The following is a 16,213-nucleotide window of genomic DNA, read 5'->3' on the forward strand; positions in this document are numbered from 1 at the left end:
TGCAGAATGTTGTGGTAGCCATGCTGGTTAAGTGTACCTTGAATTCTAAATAAATCGCTGACAGTGTCAACAGCAAAGCACCCCCACACCATCTCACCATAACACCACCTCCGCCATGCTTTACGGTGGGAAATACACATGCGGAGATCATCCGTTTACCCCCACACCATAACACCTCCTTCCTACGAGTATTGTTATAATATTTATTGACTGGCTATGGCTTTCCAAATCTCCCAACATTGCTATTTGTAAGGTTCATTTTAAGTGAATGTTGTGAATTATTATTTATTTTTTTCAAATAAATTCTGCCCAATTTTGTGATTACGATATTGTCTCATCGCTGCAACTCCCCGACGGGCGACGGTCGAGTCAGGTGTCCTTTAAAACATGACCCGCCAAACCGCACTGCCTAACACTTGCCCGCTTAACCTGGAAGCCAGTGGCACCAATGTGTCTGAGGAAACACCATTCAACTGACGACCGAGGTTAACCTGCAGGCGCCCGGCCCGCCACAAGGAGTCGCTAGAGCGCAATAAGCCCCCCTGGATCATTGTTATTCTAACTTCCTGCAACGCGACTCCATTTTGTTACTCCCAGCCTATAGACAGAAACTAAAACGGGAAGTACCCGTGCTCAGGTCTGTTCAACGCTGGTCCGACCAATCAGATTCCACGCTTCAAGATTGCTTCGATCACGTGGAATATGTTCAGCATAGCGTCGGACAACAAAATTGATGAATACGCTGTGTCGGTGAGTGAGTTTATTAGCAAGGGCATCGGTGATGTTGGACCCACAGTGTCTATTTAAACATTCCCCAGCCAGAAGCCGTGGATTGACGGCAGCATTCCCGCAAAACTGGGGCGAACCACTGCTTTTAATCAGGGCAAGGTGACCGGAAACATGACCGAATACAAACAGTGTAGCTATTCCCTCCAAGGCAATCAAACAAGCTAAGCGTCAGTATAGAGCCAAAGTAGAGTCGCAATTCAACGGCTCACACACAAGAGGTATGTTGCAGGGTCTACAGTCAATCACGGACCACAAAAGGAATACCAGCCCCATCGTGGACCAGGATGTCTTGCTCCCAGACAAACTAAACAACTTCTTTGCTCGCTTTGAGGACAATACAGTGCCACTGACACGGCCCGCTACCAAAACCTGCGGGCTCTCCTTCACTGCAGCCAACATGAGTAAAACATTTAAACGTGTTAACCCTTGCAGGGCTGCAGGCCCAGACGGCATCCTCAGCCGTGTCCTCAGAGCATGTGCAGACCAGCTGGCTGGTGTGTTTACGGACGTATTCAATCAATCCTTATCCTAGTCTGCTGTTCCCAAATGCTTCAAGAGGGCATTGTTCCTTTTCCCAAGAAAGCTAAGGTAACTAAGCTAAATGACTACCACCCCATAGCACTCACTTCCGTCATCTTGAAGTGCTTTGAGAGACGAGTCATGGACCATATCACCTCCACCCTACCTGACACCCTAGACCCACTCCAATTTGCTTGCCGCCCTAATAGGTCCACAGATGATGCAATCACACTGCACACTGCCCTAACCCATCTGGACAAGAGGAATAACTATGTATGTTGTTCATCGACTGCAGCTCAGCATTTAACACCATAGTACCCTCCAAACTCGTCATTAAGCTCGAGACCCTGGGTCTCGACCCCGCCCTGTGCAACTGGGTCCTGGACTTCCTGACCGGCCACCCCCAGGTGGTGAGGGTAGGTAACAACATCTCCACCCCGCTTAGCCTCAACACTGGGGCCCCACAAGGGTGCATTCTCAGCCCTCTCCTGTACTCCCTGTTCACCCACGTCTGCGTGGCCATGCATGCACGCTTCAGGAGGTTGAAGAAATTCGGTTTGTTACATTCGAGAACATCCTGTCGGGCTGTATCACCGCCTGGTACGGCAACTGCTCCGCCCACAACAGCAAGGCTCTCCAGAGGGTAGTGAGGTCTGCACAACGCATCACCGGGGGCAAACTACCTGCCCTCCAGGACACCTACACCACCTGATGTGACAGGAAGGACAAAAAGATCATCAAGGACAACAACCACCCGAGCCACTGCCTGTTCACCCCGCTATCATCCAGAAGGCGAGGTCAGTACAGGTGCATCAAAGCTGGGACCGAGAGACTGAAAAACAGCTTCTATCTCAAGGCCATCAGGTTGTTAATCTGCCATCAATAACATTGAATGGCTGCTGCCAACATACTGACTCAACTCTAGCCACTTTAATAATGGAAAAATTGATGTAATAAATGTATCACTAGCCACTTGAAACAATGCCACTTTATATAATGTTTACATACCCTACATTACTCATCTCATATGTATATACTGTACTCTTCCCTATGCAAGATGCAGTAGATGCCGTTAAAGTATTTTAACAGCATTTTCACCAAATACATTTAAACTCAGTTTATCACAATTCCTGACATTTAATCATAGTAAAGATGTCTTAGGTCAGTTAGGATCACCACTTTTTATTTTAAGAATGTGAAATTTCAGAATAATAGTAAAGAGTGAATCATTTCAGCTTTTATTTATTTCATCACATTCCCAGTGGGTCAGACGTTTACATACACTCAATTAGTATTTGGTTGCTTTTAAATTGTTTAACTTGGGCCAAACGTTTTGGGTAGCCTTCCACAAGCTTCCCACAATAAGTTGGTTGAATTTTGGCCCATTCCTCCTGACAGAGCTGGTGTAACTGAGTCACGTTTGTAGGAGGCTGTGATATTCTTTGCCAGTTTTGCAGTCAGATTAGTCAACTTTCTTTGATGTCTCACTATTATAAGACATGGATCCAAATAACAGTAGTGTGTCTTGCAGAAGAAAGAACCACCAGGATTTCACTGGGATTTTCTTTATTTATCTTTTTATTTTCGTAGTCATTTACCTGCAAAAATGCTTGATTTTGGTTCTCCAATGCTGACATTTGATTTTGTCCAATTTGTCGCAGAGATGCGCTGACGGGTGAAAAGGTTTGTTGCTACATCCTCTGCCTGTTGGAAGATATTCTTCCTCTCTCTATTCTCAGTTTTGATTGGCTGCTGCCTTCAACTAGTGTTGGTGACATGGTGACTATTGTACCAGGGTTTGTTTGTTGACATCTCTACTTTCTCTCTCTTCCCACTCTCCTTTATCTTTTCTACTTGTCCCTCCATTTCCTCCTCTACTCTCTCCCTCTATCCCTCTGTCCAGATCCGAAGGACCCTATAGCCATCGAGCGGTTGAACCTGATGAACATGGCTAAGCTGAGCATCAAGGGTCTGATTGAGTCGGCCCTGAACCTGGGCAGGACCCTGGACTCTGACTACGCTCCGTTACAGCAGTTCTTCGTGGTCATGGAGCACTGCCTCAAACATGGACTCAAAAGTACAGAGACGTGGGCTACCTACCTATGTTATTGTTTGTTCTCGTCCCAGATCTGTTTGTGCGGTCTTGTTTCACCAAACGTGACATAGGAGTGACCATAGGAGTTGGTTGGCAGAACAGATCTGGGACATGTTTGTATAGATGTAGGCTTCTTTCTCTGGTGTAACAAGAATCCTCAGTCATATCTTTGATAATAATAATTTGAGAACCATGCTCCCAAATTTTTTACCAACACATCTTACTCGTGGAAATTCTACTCTTGACCACTGCTACACGCCTTTTGGACACGGGGTATAAGGCCCGCTCTCGTCCTCCTTTTGGCAAATCCGACCATGACTCCATCTTGCTTCTCCCTGCTTTCAAAACAAAGACTCAAGAGGGAAGTGCTGGTGGTCAGGTCTATACAGTGTTCGTCCGACCAATCAGAATTCTGGCTGACTGTTTTAATCACGTGTACTGAAATATGTTCGGGGTTGGAGATTAACATCAACGCCGACTCCGTCACCAGATTAATGGCGCCGGAAGAAATGGCAGCAGTTTAGATTAGACGAGGTACGATCACAAATATCCTTACCAACGGGACATCAACAACTGTAATATCCTATGTATCACGGAATCATTGCTGAATGAGGACATGGATTTCAGCTATAGGGATATACGCTGCACTGGCAAGACAGAACAGCACAGAGGAGGGGGGGGGGCGGTCTGTGCATGTTTGTAAACAACAGCTGGTTCACAAAATCTAAGGAGGGTCTCTAGATTTTGCTCGCCTGGAGTAGAGTATATTGTGATAAATTGCAGGCCACGCTATTTGCCTAGAGAGTTCTCAGCTATACTTTTCGTAGCTGTTTATTTACCACCACAGAGAGAAGCTGGCACTGACCGCACTCAGTCAGCTGAATAAGGAAATAAGCAAACAGGAAACCACTCACCCAGAGGCGGCGCTCCTAGTGGCCGGAGACTTTAATGCATGATAACTTAAATCAGTTCTACCAAATCTCTATCAACATGTTAAATGTGCAACCAGAGGGGGAAAAAAATCTAGATCACCTTTACTCCACACACAGAGATGCGTACAAAGCTCTCCCTCGCCCTCCATTTGGTAAATCCGTCCACAACTCTATCCTCCTGATTCCTGCTTACAAGCAAAAATGAAAGCAGGAAGCACCAGTGACTCGGTCTATAAAAAAAGTGGTCAGATGAAGCAGATGCTAAACTACAGGACTATTTTGCTAGCACAGACTGGAACATGTTTCGGGATTCTTCTGATGGCATTGAGGAGTTCACCACATCAGTCACTGTCTTTATCAATAAGTGCATCGAGGACGACGTCCCCACAGTGACTGTACATACATACCCCAACCGGAAGCCATGGATTACAGGCAACATTCACACTGAGCTAAAGGGTAGAGCTGCCACTTTCAAGGTGCGTGACTCTAACCCGGAAGCTTATAAGAAATCCTGCTATGCCCTCCGACGAACCATCAAACAGGAAAAGCGTCAATACAGGGCTAAGATTGAATCATACTACACCGGCTCCGATGCTCATCGGATGTGGCAGGGCTTGCAAACTATTACAGACTAAAAAGGGAAGCACAGCCGCAAGCTGCCCAGTGACACGAGCCTACCAGTCGAGCTAAATCACTTCTATGCTCGTCTCGAGGCAAGCAACACTGAGGCATGCATGAGAGCATCAGTTGTTCCGGACGACTGCGATCGCGCTCTTCGTAGCCGACGTAAGTAAGACCTTTAAACAGGTCAACATACAGTGGGGCAAAAAAGTATTTAGTCAGCCACCAATTGTGCAAGTTCTCCCACTTAAAAATATGAGAGAGGCCTGTAATTTTCATCATAGGTACACTACAACTATGACAGACAAAATGAGGAAACAAAATCCAGAAAATCGCATTGTAGGATTTTTAATGAATTTATTTGCAAATTATGGTGGAAAATAAGTAATTGGTCACCTACAAACAAGCAAGATTTCTGGCTCTCACAGACCTGTAACTTCTTCTTTAAGAGGCTCCTCTGTCCTCCACTCGTTACCTGTATTAATGGCACATTAGAATCCTCCCTAAGTTTTTTTAACCTCCTGCTTTAGCACATTCTGCCAACCCGGATGTCCTAGCCGTGTCTGAATCCTGGCTTAGGAAGGCCACCAACAATCCTGACATTTCCATCCCTAACTATAACATTTTCCGACAAGATAAATCTACCAAAGGGGGCAGAGTTAGCCTCCAGAGTTCTGTCTTACTATCCAGGTCTGTGCCCAAACAATTCGAGCTTCTACTTCTACTTAAAAATCCACCTTTCCAGAAACAAGTCTCTCACCGTTGCCGCTTGTTATAGAGCCCCTTCAGCTCACAGCTGTGCCCTGGACACCATGTGAATTGATTATCCCTCATTTATCTTCAGAACTCGTGCTGCTAGGTGACCTAAACTGGGACATGCTTAACACAATCTCACACAAATTATCAAGGATCTGTAATCATGGGCACCCTCTTAGATATCATCCTGACCAACTTGCTCTCTAAATACACCTCTGCTGTCTTCAACCAGGATCTCAGCGTCACTGCCTCATTGCCTGCGTCCGTAATGGGTCCGCGGTCAAATGACCACCCCTCATCACTGTCAAACGCTCCCTAAAACACTTCTGCAAGCAGGCCTTTCTAACCAACCTGGCCTGGGTATCCTGGAAGGATATTGACCTCATCCCGTCAGTAGAGGATGCTCTTCTAAAGAGCTTTCCTCTCCATCTTAAATAAGCATGCCCCATTCAATAAATGTAGAACTAAGATCCGATATAGCCCTTGGTTCACCCCAGACTTGACTGCCCTTGACCAGCACAAAAACCTCCTGTGGCGTTCTGCATTAGCATTGAAAAGCCCCAGCAATATGCAGCTCTAAAGGGAAGTCAGGAACCAATATACTCAATCAGTTAGGAAAGCTAAGGATATCTTTTTCAAACTGAAATTTGCTTACTGTAGCACTAATTCCAAAAGGTTTTGGGACACTGTAAAGTCCATGGAGAATAAGAGCACCTCCTCCCAGCTGCCCACTGCTCTGAGGATAGGAAACACTGTAAAGTCCATGGAGAATAAGAGCACCTCCTCCCTGCTGTCCACTGCACTGAGGCTAGGAAACACTGTAAAGTCCATGGAAAATAAGAGCACCTCCTCCCAGCTGCCCACTGCTCTGAGGCTAGGAAACACTGTAAAGTCCATAGAGAATAAGAGCACCTCCTCCCAGCTGCCCACTGCACTGAGGCTAGGAAACACTGTAAAGTCCATGGAGAATAAGAGCACCTCCTCCCAGCTGCCCACTGCTCTGAGGCTAGGAAACACTGTAAAGTCCATGGAGAATAAGAGCACCTCCTCCCAGCTGTCCACTGCACTGAGGATAGGAAACACTGTAAAGTCCATAGAGAATAAGAGCACCTCCTCCCAGCTGTCCACTGCTGTGAGGATAGGAAACACTGTAAAGTCCATGGAGAATAAGAGCACCTCCTCCCAGCTGCCCACTGCACTGAGGCTAGGAAACACTGTAAAGTCCATGGAGAATAAGAGCACCTCCTCCCAGCTGCCCACTGCTCTGAGGATAGGAAACACTGTAAAGTCCATGGAGAATAAGAGCACCTCCTCCCAGCTGTCCACTGCTCTGAGGATAGGAAACACTGTAAAGTCCATGGAGAATAAGAGCACCTCCTCCCAGCTGCCCACTGCACTGAGGCTAGGAAACACTGTAAAGTCCATGGAGAATAAGAGCACCTCCTCCCAGCTGCCCACTGCACTGAGGCTAGGAAACACTGTAAAGTCCATGGAGAATAAGAGCACCTCCTCCCAGCTGCCCACTGCACTGAGGCTAGGAAACACTGTAAAGTCCATGGAGAATAAGAGCACCTCCTCCCAGCTGCCCACTGCTCTGAGGATAGGAAACACTGTAAAGTCCATGGAGAATAAGAGCACCTCCTCCCAGCTGTCCACTGCTCTGAGGATAGGAAACACTGTAAAGTCCATGGAGAATAAGAGCACCTCCTCCCAGCTGCCCACTGCACTGAGGCTAGGAAACACTGTAAAGTCCATGGAGAATAAGAGCACCTCCTCCCAGCTGCCCACTGCACTGAGGATAGGAAACACTGTCACCACCGAGAAATCTACGATAATCGATCATTTCAATAAGCATTTTTCCAAGGCAGGCCATGCTTTCCACCTGGCTACCCCTACCCCAGTAAACAGCCCTGCACCCCCCATAGCAACCTGCCCAAGCCTCCCCCATTTCTCCTTCACACAAATCCAGATAGCTGATGTTCTGAAAGAGCTGCCAAATCTGGACCCCTACAACTCAGCCGGGTTAGACAATCTGGACTCTCTCATCCTAAAATGATCCGCCGAAATTGTTGCAACCCCTATTACTAGCCTATTCAACCTTTTTGTATCATCTGAGATCCCCCAAAGATTGGAAAGCTGCCGCGATCATCCCCCTCTTCAAAGGGGGAGACACCCTGGACCCAAACTGTTTTAGATCTATATCCATCCTGCCCTGCCTTTGTAAAATATTTGAAAGCCAAGTTAATAAACAGATCACCGACAATTTCGAATCCCACTGTACCTTCTCCACTATGCAATCTGGTTTCTGAGCTGGTCATGGGTGCACCTCAGCCACGCTCAAGGTCCTAAACGATATCATAACCGCCATCGATAAGTGACATTACTGTGCAGCCGTATTCTTCGACCTGGCCAAGGCTTTCGACTCTGTCAATCACTGTATTCCTATCGGCAGACTCAATAGCCTTGGCTTCTCAAATGACTGCCTTGCTAGGTTCACCAACTATTTCTCTGATAGAGTTCAGTTGTCAAATCGGAGGGTCTGTTGTCCGGACCTCTGACAGTCTCTGTGGGGGTGCTACAGGGCTCAATTCTTGGCCTGACTCTTTTCTCTGTATAGATCAATGATGTCGCTCTTGCTGCTGGTGATTCTCTGATCCACCTCTACGTAGACGACACCATTCTGTATACTTCTGGCCCTTCTTTGGACACTGTGTTAACAACCCTCCAAATGAGCTTCAATGCCATACAACACTCCTTCCATGGCCTCCAACTGCTTTTAAATTCTACTAAAACTAGGTGCATGCTCTTCAACCAATTGCTGCCCGCACCCTCCCGCCCGACAAGCATCACTACTCTGGAGGGTTCTGACCTAGAATATGTGGACAACTACAAATACTTAGGTGTCTGTTTAGACAGTAAACTCTCCTTTCAGACTCACATTAAGCATCTCCAATCCAAAATTAAATCTAGAATCGGCTTCCTATTTCGCAACAAATCCTTCTTCACTAATGCCGCCAATCATACCCTCGTAAAACTGACCATCCTACCGATCCTTGACTTCGCCGATGTCATTTACAAAATAGCCTCCAACACTCTACTTAGTAAATTGGATGCAGTCCATCACAGTGCCATCCATTTTATCACCAAACCCCATATACGACCCTCCACTGTGACCTGTATGTTCTCGTTGGCTGGTCCTCGCTTCATATTGGTCACCAAACCCACTGGCTCCAGGTCATCTATGTTTTTGCTAGGTAAAGCCCCGCCTTAGCTCACTGGCACTATAGCAACACCCACCTGTAGCACACTCTCCAGAAGTTAATTTGCATAGGTCATCCCCAAAGCCAACACTTCCTTTGGCCGCCTTTCCTTCCAGTTCTCTGCTGCCAATGACTGGAACGAATTGCAAAAATCTCTGAAGGTGAAGAATCTCTCTAACTTTAAGCATCAGCTGTCAGAGCTGCTTACCGATCACTGTACCTGTACACAGCCAATCTGTAAATAGCCCACCCAACTACCCCCTCCCCATATTATTACTTATCCTCTTTTGCACCCCAGTATCTCTACTTGCACATCATCATCTGCACATACACTGCTCAAACAACACAATGTAACTCCAAGTCAATCACACTTCTATGAAATCAAACTGTCCACTTAGGAACGAACTCTGATCGACAATAAATTTCACATGCTGTTGTGCAAATGGAATAGACAACAGGTGGAAATTGGTCCTTCTGTAGCACAGTTGGTAGAGCATGGCACTTGTAACGCCAGGGTAGTGGGTTCGATTCCCGGGACCACCCATACGTAGAATGTATGCACACATGACTGTAAGTCGCTTTGGATAAAAGCGTCTGCTAAATGGCATATATTATTATTATTATTATATTATTATTATAGGCAAATAGCAAGACGCCCCCAATAAAGGAGTGGTTCTGCAGGTGGTGACCACAGACCACTTCTCAGTTCCTATGCGTCCTGGCTGATGTTTTTGGTCACTTTTGAATGCTGACGGTGCTTTCACTCCAGTGGTAGCATGAGACGGAGTCTACAACCCACACAAGGGGCTCAGGTAGTGCAGCTCATCCAGGATGACACAACAATGCGAGCTGTGCAAGAAGGTTTGCTGTGTCTGTCAGCGTAGTGTCCAGAGCATGGAGGCGCTACCAGGAGACAGGCCAGTACATCAGGAGACGTGGAGGAGGCCGTAGGAGGGCAACAACCCAGCAGCAGGACCGCTACCTACGCCTTTGTGCAAGGAGGAGTACTGCCAGAGCCCTGCAAAATGACCTCCAGCAGGCCACAAATGTGCATGTGTCTGCTCAAACGGTCAGAAACAGACTCCATGAGGGTGGTATGAGGGTCCGACATCCACAGGTGGGGGTTGTGCTTACAGCCCAACACCGTGCAGGACGTTTGGCATTTGCCAGAGAACACCAAGATTGGCAAATTCGCCACTGACGCCCTGTGCTCTTTACATGAGGAAAGCAGGTTCACACTGAGCACATGTGACAGACGTGACAGAGTCTGGAGACGCCGTGGAGAACGTTCTGTTGCCTGCAACATCCTCCAGCATGACCGGTTTGGCAGTGGGTCAGTCATGGTGTGGGGTGGCATTTCTTTGGGGGGTCGCACAGCCCTCCATGTGCTCGCCAGAGGTAGCCTGACTGCCATTAGGTACCGAGATGAAATCCTCTGACCCCTTGTGAGATCATATGCTGGTGCGGTTGGCCCTGGGTTCCTCCTAATGCAAGACAATACTAGACCTCATGTGGCTGGAGTGTGTCAGCAGTTCCTGCAAGAGGAAGGCATTGATGCTATGGACTGGCCCGCCCGTTCCCCAGACCTGAATCCAATTGAGCACATCTGGGACATCATGTCTCGCTCAATCCACCAACACCACGTTGCACCACAGACTGTCCAGGAGTTGGCGGATGCTTTAGTCCAGGTCTGGGAGGAGATCCCTCAGGACACCATCCACCACCTCATCAGGAGCATGCCCAGGCGTTGTAGGGATGTCATACAGGCACGTGGAGGCCACACACACTACTGAGCCTAATTTTGACTTGTTTTAAGGACGTTACATCAAAGTTGGATCAGCCTGTAGTGTGGTTTTCCACTTTAATTTTGAGTGTGACTCCAAATCCAGACCTCCATGGGTTGATACATTTGATTTCCATTGATAATTTTTGTGTGATTTTGATGTCAGCACATTCAACTATGTAAAGAAAAAAGTATTTAATCAGAATATTTCATTCATTCAGATCTCGGATGTGTTATTTTAGTGTTCCCTTTATTTTTTTGAGGGGTGTATATCACTCCAGTATTAATGCTAAGTTGTAATTATTTTTGCCTCTATGGCCTATTTATCCATTTACATTACATTTAAGACATTTAGCAGACGCTCTTATCCAGAGCGACTTACAAATTGGTGCATTCACCTTATGACATCCAGTGGAACAGCCACTTTACAATAGTGCATCTAAATCTTAAAAGGGGGGGGGGTGAGAAGGATTACTTTATCCTATCCTAGGTATTCCTTAAAGAGGTGGGGTTTCAGGTGTCTCCGGAAGGTGGTGATTGACTCCGCTGTCCTGGCGTCGTGAGGGAGTTTGTTCCACCATTGGGGGGCCAGAGCAGCGGACAGTTTTGACTGGGCTGAGCGGGAACTGTACTTCCTCAGTGGTAGGGAGGCGAGCAGGCCAGAGGTGGATAAACGCAGTGCCCTTGTTTGGGTGTAGGGCCTGATTAGAGCCTGGAGGTACTGAGGTGCCGTTCCCCTCACAGCTCCGTAGGCAAGCACCATGGTCTTGTAGCGGATGCGAGCTTCAACTGGAAGCCAGTGGAGAGAGCGGAGGAGCGGGGTGACGTGAGAGAACTTGGGAAGGTTGAACACCAGACGGGCTGCGGCGTTCTGGATGAGTTGTAGGGGTTTAATGGCACAGGCAGGGAGCCCAGCCAACAGCGAGTTGCAGTAATCCAGACGGGAGATGACAAGTGCCTGGATTAGGACCTGCGCCGCTTCCTGTGTGAGGCAGGGTTGTACTCTGCGGATGTTGTAGAGCATGAACCTACAGGAACGGGCCACCGCCTTGATGTTAGTTGAGAACGACAGGGTGTTGTCCAGGATCACGCCACGGTTCTTAGCGCTCTGGAAGGAGGACACAATGGAGTTGTCAACCGTGATGGCGAGATCATGGAACGAGCAGTCCTTCCTCGGGAGGAAGAGCAGCTCCGTCTTGCCGAGGTTCAGCTTGAGGTGGTGATCCGTCATCCACACTGATATGTCTGCCAGACATGCAGAGATGCGATTCGCCACCTGGTCATCAGAAGGGGGAAAGGAGAAGATTAATTGTGTGTCGTCTGCATAGCAATGATAGGAGAGACCATGTGAGGTTATGACAGAGCCAAGTGACTTGGTGTATAGCGAGAATAGGAGAGGGCCTAGAACAGAGCCCTGGGGGACACCAGTGGTGAGAGCTACATTTGCACACACTGTACATAAATCGAAAAATCTTTATTTTACATTTTTATGTGTAACTCTGTGTTGTTGTTTGTGTCGCACTGTGCTTTGCTTTATCTTGGCCAGGTCGCAGTTGTAAATGAGAACTTGTTCTCAACTGGCCTACTTGGTTAAATAAAGGTGAAATAAAAAAATACAAATTGTGGACTTCAGGAGGAATCAGGCTGGATACTCCCCTCCACGGAGACGGTCAGCGTACACCTCAGAGAATCTGAAATGGTCTAACCACATGGACATCGTAGTGATGGCACGACAGCGACTCTTCAATATTCTGAAGAAATATTGCATTTCCCAGCGGGCTCTGTGTTCTACAGGAGTAACTTCAAGAGCATACTGCCTGGCATCCCAGCCTGGTACGGACCACAAGGCGCTTCAGAGTGTGATACAGCATCCCAGCCTGGTACGGACCACAAGGCGCTTCAGAGTGTGATACAGCCTAACGCAGTATTGGGTGCCCACTGCCTGCTCTACAGGACACCTACAACACCAGGTGTCGCAGGAAGGCCTAGAAGATCATCATGGACCCCAACCACCAAGCCATGCCCTGTTCTCCCATCTTCAATCACTCAGACCGGGCAGCAAAGGAGCATCATGGGAAAAACTGGAAGGACTGGCTGCTGAATAGCCACCTGCAGCTACCTGCAACCCCTTCCTCCCTGCTACTTCCCTTATGGTCTTATGGTCTTTACTCTGCCTCGACCCCCAATGGACATGGACATGCAGGGTAGCCTAATGGTTAGAGTGTTGGACTAGTAACCAGAAGGTTGCAAGTTCAAACCCCTGAGCTGAAAAGGTACAAATCTGTCGTTCTGTCCCTGAACAACCCACTGTTCCTAGGCCGTCATTGAATATAAGAATTTGTTCTTAACTGACTTGCCTAGTTAAATAAAAGAAAATTTAAAAAATGTATTCATCCTTGCTACAGTTATGAATATAGTGTATTTTTTTCAATAGTTTTAATACCATTTGTCATTATCTCGTTTCACTCGTCCTGTATGTTGGAGCTCGGAACCTAAAAGTTTGACTGTACCCTGCCATCACACCTGTAACCCTGTACATGTGACGATTAAACACTCGGAATCTGATTATAATGATGTAAATGTGACAGATTTATAACCTACTGATTCTGTTCATTCAGGATGCTTAGAAGTGCCCTGTCAGGATGATCTTAGCATTGGTGTTGTGTAGTATTGTTGGCCTAATGTGCCCTCTACCGACCCCCTCAGCCAAGAAGACGTTCCTGGGGCAGAACAAGTCTTTCTGGGGGGCCCTGGAGCTGGTGGAGAAACTCACCCCTGAGGCTGGAGAGATCACCGCCAGCGTCAAAGACCTGCCAGGACTCAAGTAAGACCTGCGCCTGACTGACGCCGTCCCTAATGTCCTCTTCCTGACTAACGCCGTCCCTAATGTCTTCTTCCTGACTGACTAACGCTGTCTCTAATGTCCTCTTCCCATCTGACTAACGCCGTCCCTAATGTCCTCTTCCTGTCTAACGCTGTCCCTAATGTCCTCTTCCTGTCTAACGCTGTCCCTAATGTCCTGTTCTTGTCTGACTAACGCTGTCTCTAATGTCCTCTTCCTGACTGACTAACGCCGTCCCTAATGTCCTCTTCCTGTCTAACGCTGTCCCTAATGTCCTCTTCCTGTCTAACGCTGTGCCTCATGTCCTCTTCCTGTCTAACGCTGTGCCTCATGTCCTCTTCCTGTCTAACGCTGTGCCTCATGTCCTCTTCCTGTCTAACGCTGTCCCTAACCTAATGTCCTCTTCCTGTCTAACGCTGTCCCTAATGTCCTCTTCCTGTCTGACGCCGTCCCTAATGTCCTCTTCCTGTCTAACGCTGTGCCTCATGTCCTCTTCCTGTCTAACGCTGTCCCTAATGTCCTCTTCCTGTCTAACGCTGTCCCTAATGTCCTCTTCCTGTCTGACGCCGTCCCTAATGTCCTCTTCCTGTCTAACGCTGTCCCTAATGTCCTCTTCCTGTCTAACGCTGTGCCTCATGTCCTCTTCCTGTCTAATGCTGTGCCTCATGTCCTCTTCCTGTCTAACGCTGTGCCTCATGTCCTCTTCCTGTCTAATGCTGTGCCTAATGTCCTCTTCCTGTCTAACGCTGTGCCTCATGTCCTCTTCCTGTCTAACGCTGTGCCTCATGTCCTCTTCCTGTCTAACGCTGTGCCTCATGTCCTCTTCCTGTCTAACGCTGTGCCTCATGTCCTCTTCCTGTCTAACGCTGTGCCTCATGTCCTCTTCCTGTCTAACGCTGTGCCTAATGTCCTCTTCCTGTCTAACGCTGTCCCTAATGTCCTCTTCCCGTCTAACGCTGTCCCTAATGTCCTCTTCCTGTCTAACGCTGTGCCTCATGTCCTCTTCCTGTCTAACGCTGTGCCTCATGTCCTCTTCCCGTCTAACGCTGTGCCTCATGTCCTCTTCCTGTCTAACGCTGTGCCTAATGTCCTCTTCCTGTCTAACGCTGTGCCTAATGTCCTCTTCCTGTCTAACGCTGTGCCTCATGTCCTCTTCCCGTCTAACGCTGTGCCTAATGTCCTCTTCCTGTCTAACGCTGTGCCTAACAACACCATTCCTCCATGAAAAATTCCCTCCTTTGTTTTGTTGATGGTGGTGGAAAATGCCTCTGTCTCAAGTGTTATTTTATAGGGTTGACATCTATTGACACAAGTTTTGTTTTACTAACCTTGTGGGAACTAAACAATTGATTCCCATTTAAAAATCATATTTTACCTTTCCCTAGTTCTAGACCTAACCCCTAAGCCTGAAATTGTTTTTTTTCCCATGTGGGTCTCATCTTTCAAGAGTGGTCATAATAGGCCTGTTGAAACGTGTTTTTGGGAGAAGACTGATTTTCAGTATGTCTCCTGGTCTGACAAACAGAGCTGTAGCTCTGCCACCTTCCACAGCAGATGCTGAAGGGCGATATCGGTGGATGCATAGGCTTGAGAGACAGCCCAGGCAAAATAATATTTCTCTCGCTTGAACCTACTGATTTTGATGGGGATTTTGTTATGTTTATTTATGGGGTGCAGAAATTGTAGGCTAAGGTTTTTGAAACCCTCTATACTCTTTTGAGATCCGTCTTTGAAAGTCACTGAGATCTCTTCTATCCATGGTTGCCAACATAATGGGCAGCTGGGCATTTTTATACAGGGACCCTCCCAAAGCATGATGGGATGTTTTAAATGCTTAATTAACTAACGAACCACACCTGTGTGGAAGCACCTGCTTTCAATATACTCGGTCTCCCTCATTTACTCCAGTGATTCCTTTATTATGGAAGTCATATCACATCCGTGATTGGGAGTCCCATGGGACGGCGCACAATTGGCCCAGCGTCGTTCGGGGTAGGCCGTCATTGTAAATAGGAATTTGTTGGTAACTGACTTGCCCCCCCAGTATTAGATGGAGTAACACTGTGTGGTTCGATTACGATGGTAGACACTCGCACACGGTTCACTTGGTATCTGATTGGTGTAAACATGTCACACACTGTGTAGTTGATACATAATTGGCCTAATCCCCTGTTGACCAGTTGAGTTATGTGATTGGTGTAACTCCCCGTCCGTCACCAGAACCCCATTAGGAAGAGGGCGGGCCTGGCTGCGATTGGCCCTGATGCAGAAGAAGCTGTCAGATTACATGAAGACCATCATCAACAGAAAGGACCTGCTCAGTGAGTTCTACGAGTCCAACGCTCTCATGATGGAGGAGGAAGGAGCCGTGATCGCCGGACTGCTGGTTGGGTTGAACGTCATCGATGCCAATCTCTGTATGAAGGGAGAAGACCTCGACTCACAGGTTAGTACCATAGAATATATATGTGCCCCCCAGTACACATTTACAGTGGCCCCCAGTACGCATTTACAGTGGCCCCCAGTACGCATTTACAGTGGCCCCCAGTACGCATTTACAGTGGCCCCCAGTACGCATTTACAGTGGCCCCCAGTATACATTTACAGTGGCCCCCA

At 47.6% G+C, this 16,213-nt stretch overlaps 1 protein-coding gene across 30 annotated transcripts in view; it reads left to right on the forward strand.

The window, feature by feature from the left end:
* Positions 1 to 16,213, forward strand: part of LOC118377884 (protein RUFY3) — a 60,016-nt gene that overhangs the window by 20,423 nt on the left and 23,380 nt on the right. For all 30 annotated transcript variants that reach the window (XR_008063101.1, XR_008063094.1, XR_008063085.1 and 27 more), the window contains exons 2-4: positions 3,212 to 3,385; positions 13,462 to 13,579; positions 15,818 to 16,043. Coding sequence is in view for 1 of the 30 variants with exons in the window: in XM_052460797.1 (XP_052316757.1) it covers positions 3,212 to 3,385; positions 13,462 to 13,579; positions 15,818 to 16,043 (518 nt within the window). In the remaining 29 variants the exon portion in view is untranslated. The remainder of the gene's footprint in view (positions 1 to 3,211; positions 3,386 to 13,461; positions 13,580 to 15,817; positions 16,044 to 16,213) is intronic.

The sequence above is a fragment of the Oncorhynchus keta genome, chromosome 14, assembly GCF_023373465.1.
Source record: "Oncorhynchus keta strain PuntledgeMale-10-30-2019 chromosome 14, Oket_V2, whole genome shotgun sequence".
Taxonomy (NCBI): domain Eukaryota; kingdom Metazoa; phylum Chordata; class Actinopteri; order Salmoniformes; family Salmonidae; genus Oncorhynchus; species Oncorhynchus keta.